This window comes from Daucus carota, chromosome 1, assembly GCF_001625215.2.
Source record: "Daucus carota subsp. sativus chromosome 1, DH1 v3.0, whole genome shotgun sequence".
Lineage (NCBI taxonomy): Eukaryota > Viridiplantae > Streptophyta > Magnoliopsida > Apiales > Apiaceae > Daucus > Daucus carota.
Window position 1 is genome coordinate 40177944 of NC_030381.2, and position 7949 is coordinate 40185892.

Genomic DNA, 7949 nt, shown 5'->3' on the forward strand with positions numbered 1-7949 from the left:
ATCAAATTTTTATTCAGAGAATTTTTTTAAAAAAGATATTATGGAACTATACTTTAAATGAGCATTGAAAAGCATGCCAAAGGGTAACGTAAAGAAAGGAGGGGGGACAGAGGGAGTAATATTTGACAGGATTCATTAAAAGGCTGTAAAATAATTAAATTTTTTATGTTGGGGGATGCATTCTGGCGATATATAAAAATATTGAACCGAATCGAAAAACGACAAAAGTTGATGGGTGCAAAGTGCTAATTACGAAATTCAAACTTTATGTCTTTAACATTGACCGTTAGTTTTTGACGGAAATTAGTCAAATGGGTGCAATCTGATTGGAATTCATAAGTTATGGGATGCACTTTGTTATAATTCAAAGTTTGAGAGCAAATCGCAAAAACGACCAAAGTTAATGGATGCAAAGTGCTAATTACTCTAATTATATTGTTGTATTTTAATTGTCAATCAAGTTTAATTTTACGTAAAAGTTGTTATGATGTAATATTCAAGAATTGTTAAATTTAATATTGGATTTTCATTTATTTACATGTTCAAATAAATATTACTCCCTTTGTTTCATAATATATGTCAACTTTATAGAAAAAATTTTGTTTCAAAATACCTGTCCACTTCACCGTTTGATGTAAGTTTATATTTCCAAAATCAACTCTCCTTCACATATTACAAATTTATATTTCCAAGATTAACCCTATATACCACATAGTATGTTCAATTAATAACTTAATACAACTCTGTTTTCTCAAAATTCACTTTTCTTAAATTATGTGATTTTTTGAAATTGGACATATAATTTGAAACGGATGGAGTAGTTAATAATTTATAATTATTATAATATTAAAATTAATTAAGTAAACGTAGAATCACCTTTTAAAAAATAATAAACTTAAATGACATATATGTAAAATTTAGAGAATTTGAAGATGGGTCCATTTTATCATTTATTTATTCTGTAAGACGTAAAAGGTAGGCATTTCGGGGAGAAATGAATGGACTTAGGAAGTATTGGGAAAGAGCAACGGAAAATAGGGTATCCATAATCGAAGAAGGGCGATATATGTGCAGCAATATTGAGCTGTCCCATTGACTGCTGTATTGGCAGGCATATATCGGTTACAAGAGCTACCTGGCACTTCCATACTTATCAAAACAGTTAAAACATTAGATTTTTCTGCACTTTGTTGTTTTTTCATGTGTTGGCCTGGGGATCTCATTTTCCCGGTTTCTTGGTCAATGATCCACGTCTTATCAAGCACAAAGAACGAGCCAATAAGAAAAACCACAGTCCGTCAAAATCAAACAGCGTGTAATGGCCCAACGGGTTCAGCGTAATATCCCATAATACATGCATGTACACTATCTTCTTATAGTTCGCTCTGCGCTTCTTCCTTGTATACTTCTTGAATTTAGATTTTGTTGATTATTCAATGCATAGTGTACCATATTCACAATGCAAAAATTTATCTGTGGCTCAGATTTTTTCTGCATTGCAGGCATTGTCTCAGTCCCATACAAAAGGAAAAAAACGATTTGGCATATAAAGGCCGGGGAACATGCCACTTCTTCCTTCCAAATTATTACATGCATCCAATTAATTTATATTCCTAAGATGATTGGAAAAAAAAAAACTAGCGGAATTCATAGGCACGTAAATACACGAATCAGAACTTATGGGGTTTTCCCATTATCATAATATCCATCATTAATATCCAGAATATCACGATGAGAAAAAATGTTCCTAAATATCATTTTACTAACGCTGCACTGCGTAACGTTTTGAATATTTATAAAAAAACGCTACACCTTCTAATGTTTGTTAAGATTAAAAGACACTTGATATGGCGTTTTGCTGGGGTTAAAACAACAAAACGCAACACGATCAAGCGTTTTATTTCAAAATAAAAATGCTAGATTATCCGGCGTTAATAACTGATATTTGAAGTCATTTTTCCCAATTTTGTTATTAATTTGGACATTATTTATGTGTTTTGTTCCCGGGCCTTTTCCCGAACTAATGTCCTTGATCCGGAGTTTGATATCATATTTTAGTGGACATACGTACATTACTGTTCCATAGTAATTGATATCGAGATCATGTGAAAAAGCTTAGAAACATTAGTGAGGGGAGTAAACTGATCTGAGGGCCTAACTAGCTAAATAGTTAAAAGTATGTGCTAGACAAGATGAGATCTCTACAGATAAATGGTTTACAAACTTTGCCAAGAACATAAGAAGAACAGGCGCTCGACTTTTTTGCTGTATACTTTAGTTATCAACCACAAAACAGTAGTGTGAGTTGAAAAGGTTTATTTGTGCGATCAAGAGGGACCAGGGAGTAAAGCTGAGACACATTCGCATCTGCCAGAGAGATCAGACTTGATCATTTGGAGGAGAGTATCTTTGTGTGTGTTTCATATATGTTAATGAATAAATATTCTACTTCAAGCAGAATCCAAAGCAACCTACTCTCCGAAATATCGCACAGTAGTATGTGACAGTATTAGCTTTAAAGCATACCCATGGTCCCTAAAAGTCCCCACTCTCCTACTCTATTCTTTAATCAGTTATAATCTGCAGACAAGTCATTCGATAATCTGGTAATCATTTTTGTTACTATGTAAGTACTGAAAAAATAAATCAACCATACTTTTCTCCAACCGTCGTCAGAGATTTCATTGATTTTCACCGATGAAAAGCTCCGAATCAGTTTATTTCTCTTGATTTGTTCTCGTTTTCTCAATAATATTCCCCACTGGATCCGTTCCAAATCTTAGATCTACTCAATTTTCAAGATTTTGATTTGCTGATAAATTAATTGATATGAGTCAATGACGAGTTAGCGACTTTGATTCAATTTTAGTCATAACTCATGATTACATATATTCATATCCGATAAGGTAAGGATCGTGTGAATTGACCTCACGATAATGATATGAGTTTTTGAATTTTTTATTTAGTACTTTTTAATATATTTGTCTTATATGTCCTTTGTAGTTGGTTATATATATATATATATATATATATATATATATATATATATATATATATATATATATGTAGTTATTGAATTATATGATTCGTTTATAACTAGATTTATAAGGTTTGTTGTATCTTTAGTTTTAATTATGTGCCTCTGTCGAGAGAGTGACATAGTTGATGGCTTTTTGATCATATATTGCGATTATGTTTATCGTTTATTAACGATTATGTCATTTTAAATGACTTTTGTTCTGGTACTTGGCATAATCTTTCATGCTTAATTCTTTCTTTTTTTTCCCTCCTTTTTTTCTCCTTTTTTATTGTTTCCTCTCCACGGATTTTTGTCTTTCATTGAGGTTTTCTTTTCGGTCATTAAATTTTATTGGCTAAATTTCTGGGGTCGTGGATTTTACTTTTCTTTCGAGTGTTTTTTTTTCAGACATCAAAATTTTTATCAAATTTTTGTGGGGTTTTTCAACATGTCCTTTAATTAGATGAAAATTTTTTATGTATGAAAGAAGCTCTCCGATCATTTCGGTATTGTATTTCGGTACAATTCACTCACGTGAAAGTCTTATGACAAAAAAAATACTACTGAAAAATTAATATTCTGCTAGTGGTCAATCTCTCATGTCATGTCATATAAAATAATTAAGGACCTAACTATGCTTTATTTAAGTACCAAAGTGGAAAGAATTTAATCATCTGCCTGTGGTCCCGGCTCAATACCCGTGTAATACTAAATTATTAATTTCTTGGTATAAATTATTAATTTTCAAATATATTATTATATATAATATATAATATATATAAATAATAATTATAATATATAATTTATGATACAAAATAAAAACTATATATCAATATTTATCCATTAAGAATACTTGGCAAATTGCTAAAAAAAGTAATTTAATAAATAATAATTAAATAAAAATAAAACATTAATACAAGAATATAGTACTAATTTACATATAATGATAATATTAATTGTAACCGGCCTATAAATTTGTGACTTTTATCAACATAAATTAATAAATAGGGAAAATATATATTAGAAATTTTAGTCTAACATATAATAGAAAAATAAAATAACTAGATATGTATAAATAATGAAGGACCTAACTATGCCTAATTAATAGAATGAGACCTAATCAGAATGAAAAAGACAGAGTAATCATTGTTTACTCCCAATTATCATACAATTTGCAGACAGATCGCATTATTAACACGCTCATGTGCACTTCACAACTGAGTGAACAAGTGAGTGTAATTTATGTTCACTTGATGAGAAAGCAATGTTAAAGTGATGCAAGATAAGCAATGTTGAAGTGATGTATGATAAATTGGCAAGTGTTGAACCGACGCGAGAACAGCATTGCCTGATGCAGGATAAATGGGCAAGTGTGTAACCGGGGCGAGAAGAGCACTGCCAACGCTAAAATTTTGTAGCTAAAAACTCTGTTGACGTGCAGGGTTTGTATTTAGATAAGATGAGCGTTAGGCTGAGCTTATTATTATTTATAGAGTATATAGCACTTTTTAACCTCCGGCTCATTAGCAAAGACTTCACTTTTTGAAATGTGATAGTTTATAACTTTAAGTTTAATTTGATTTTCCGTTTGTATCCTGGCTAACGGTTTGAGATGTAACAGTGCGTATAAAATTTATGTATTATATTTTGAAATTATTTCTGAACACACACAATGATGTAAGAAAATTTAAAATAATTTTTAAAATATGTATTTATTTTAAAATAAGTTACATCATTTATGTAAAAAAAAAATTAATTTTTAGATTCTAAATCTAAATACATATTTAGATTTAAAAGGAATTTAAAAAATTATTGAGGAACTATACTTTAAAGAAGTCTTAAAAAGCGTGAAAAAAAACGGAGAGAGTATATAATTAAGACTTTTTCTGAAAATGAGTGAAAGTTTTAATTAGAAAAAGTTCGTCAAATAACACCATAATTAGGTATCAGAATATTAACGAGATTTCTTGATGATTACCTAATAATTTTTCTCTATGAAATTTGGGGAAATGTTTTAATAATGATGCATTTTTATCCCAAAAAGGACTAATTAATAATATTGGATGAAAAGCATGTTAAGATAAATGAAGCCGATTCACGTAACTTTATAATATATAACTTACTTCAGAAAAATTATATTTAATATTCAAATATATGATTTATTGGAGAATACTAAAAAAATTAACAAGATGCAAAGTACTGCAGTCAGGCTCTAGACTCTACTTAATTGTATACAGTAGTATAAATAGAAGCAAGCTAGCTGAAGAGTGAAGACTCACACCAAACGATGAAGGTAAGCAATCTTGATTCAATCAAATTAAATCATATGGAAACTGCATGCCCATACATTCTTTCTATAATCATAAAACTAATATGCACATCTTCATATGTTAATCAAATGCTTTATAGTTAATCCCTCTAGCATGTTTTATACAGATCTTCAACTGGGTGCACCGTAGATTCCATAACAAAGGTGAGCAGAGCATTGTTTGTTTAAATTTCATACAGATGTATCACAACTTGGTTACTTAATTCTTTTCTCAGTCTCATTGTCACATTTTGTGAGTACAGACATGTGTGTAGTTGTTGCATGCATTAGACGTACGTTTTTCCTAGTTGAGTACTCAAATTGTAGCTTTAATTTTGTTGTGAAGATGAATCAAGTGAAAATGTGAAGATGGTCAAGGCAGAGCATGGCACGGGAGCTTTACTCGAACAAGTTGATGTTATTCAAGACTGGGGACAAGGAATTCTCGCTATTGGTACTTTTGGTTATGATCCATCACCTAATGATTTCAATCAACAAGTGCAGATGTTCCATATGTTTGAAAATGAAGATGAATTAGAATTATTAGAAGAAGAAGGCGAAAAGGAAGATGGTGTAGAAGGAGAAAATAAAATTTGTGATCATGACCAAGGAAGAGAACTTAATCCTTTGGTGCTTAAGGCATCCAAACATGGCTTTAGTAACGAAGACAATGTTTGTGATCATGATCAAAATGCTATAAAATCCGAGATCACAATATTGTCAGTGGATGATGTGGAGAATTCAGAGTGCGTTGTGAGAGAGGTTTACGAGAAAAAAGAGAGAACTACCCTTGCAGATTTGTTCATGGCAGATTCTGATGAGTATAAAGATCAAGGAGAAGTAGTCAATAAGCCAAAATCCATAAAGAAAGCTGAGGGTGCAGAAAATTCAAAGTTCAAACTCCCCTTTGCGAAGAAGTTTATTCCTCTAATGAAGCAGGATAATTCATGTTCGAGTTCCCATCCGTGTGGGATAAAGAAGATACACAAGGTGAGTTTAGGGGACAAAGTTTTATTTTTACAAATTACAAGGTATCATGAGTACACTATAACTCATTAACAGCTAACTGAAATGAGATAGACAGCTTCGCAACTTTGGAGCTAGCTAATCATACGATACTTTGTATGTACGCAGATGATGAGGAGGATGTTGAAGAAAAAGGTACATCCAGAGCTTGAGAGCAAAAGGCAAAAGCCATTCAAGTACGGTGGAAATGAAGTCATGGAGATGGCATCTCTACTTCAAACTCAAGGTATGTTTCCATTCTTCTAAAAGTTAGCATTTCTGACTTCCAAATTCTGACTTAAAAAACCTAAAAGAAGCACTTCTGCTTCTTTTGCCAAACACTACGTAAAAAGTAGAATCAACTTAAAGTGCTAAAAGAAGCCCAGAAGCACTTATAGTAAGCGTTGTCAAACAGCCCAATAATTTGCTTTGTGCCTGCTTAATGTACACACTTGTTGTTAGGTAGGTATGTTAATCTGATTACAACAAAGTGTAGCTACTAAATTATGTTGTGATTTTTGAAGCTAGCTAGAGTACCCACAAACACGAACCTATGATGTATGTTCCCACAAAATACTAAGAAATAGGATGGTTCCAATGATAAAATTACAAATATTCTAGTTGTATCTTTCTTGTTTTATCTCGCTCCATATATGCTTCGAATCTCATGATTAACATATACTGTATGTTAGTATCTTACTAACACCTATACACTCATTTTTATCTATTGCAGATGCAATTATTTGCCCGTGAGGATATATATTTATAAGTTACAGACACTGTTTGGTATTAAGTGTTGTCAGATACATCTATCTTTGTGTCCTCTTACAATAAAAATGTTGTAATAATTGAAGATGGAGCTAGCTTTGTAATTTCAGTTTTTGTGCCACTTATTATTTGTCAGTAATATTTTGTAACTTACATTATATTCTGGGAATCCCAATTTAATTTTGTCTGCATAACAAAATCTTCTGCTTTCATGGTTCATTTAAAAATTAGTGAAGGGCTGTCATAGTGAAACTGAACTGGTATTCAGCGTACGATAGAGATGAATATTGAGCATTGCCAGAAATTGTTTATGTTTGGCACATTTTTAAAACCTGAATATAATTCTCTCTGGCGCCAAACTTTGTATTTCTTTTCGACTTCATATGATTATTGTTATTGAACATCCCTTCGTACGTTCTCCAAATATTAATTTCTGGTACAATACTATGATCCGTGCAAAGAAGATATTAGTCTGAAATAAATTTCTGAAAGTGACTTCACGTTTAGCTTCTTTTTTTTTCTTTTGAATTAAAGCTGATGGAAGAAGCGGTAAGTAAATTGAATGAAATACTGGCATTGTTCTGAAACAGGTTATAATGTATCATGCATTCAACAATAATCATGAGGATTACTAACTTATGTTGTGTTTGGTTGGGATGAATGAATATGGAAGGAACGGAATGAAATTTGAACTATGTTATTAACAAATGTTTATAAATTTCATTTCTTCCACTATATACTTGTGTTCACTTGAATGGAATGGATAGAAATTTGTACTCTAAATTGGGGATGATTAGAGAAAATATCTATAATTTTCATTTCTTCAATCATTCCATTCCAAGCTATTTG

General features: G+C 31.3%; 1 protein-coding gene across 1 annotated transcript; it reads left to right on the plus strand.

Moving 5' to 3' along the window:
- The first annotated feature begins 5207 nt into the window (after positions 1 to 5207).
- LOC108195778 (protein TILLER ANGLE CONTROL 1) lies at positions 5208 to 7292 on the plus strand. The gene is made up of 5 exons (XM_017362733.2): positions 5208 to 5312; positions 5456 to 5492; positions 5674 to 6317; positions 6462 to 6579; positions 7066 to 7292. Exons 1-5 carry the CDS (start codon positions 5307 to 5309, stop codon positions 7083 to 7085), a joined length of 825 nt encoding a protein of 274 aa, XP_017218222.1. The 5' UTR covers positions 5208 to 5306; the 3' UTR covers positions 7086 to 7292.
- The last annotated feature ends 657 nt before the right edge of the window (positions 7293 to 7949 follow it).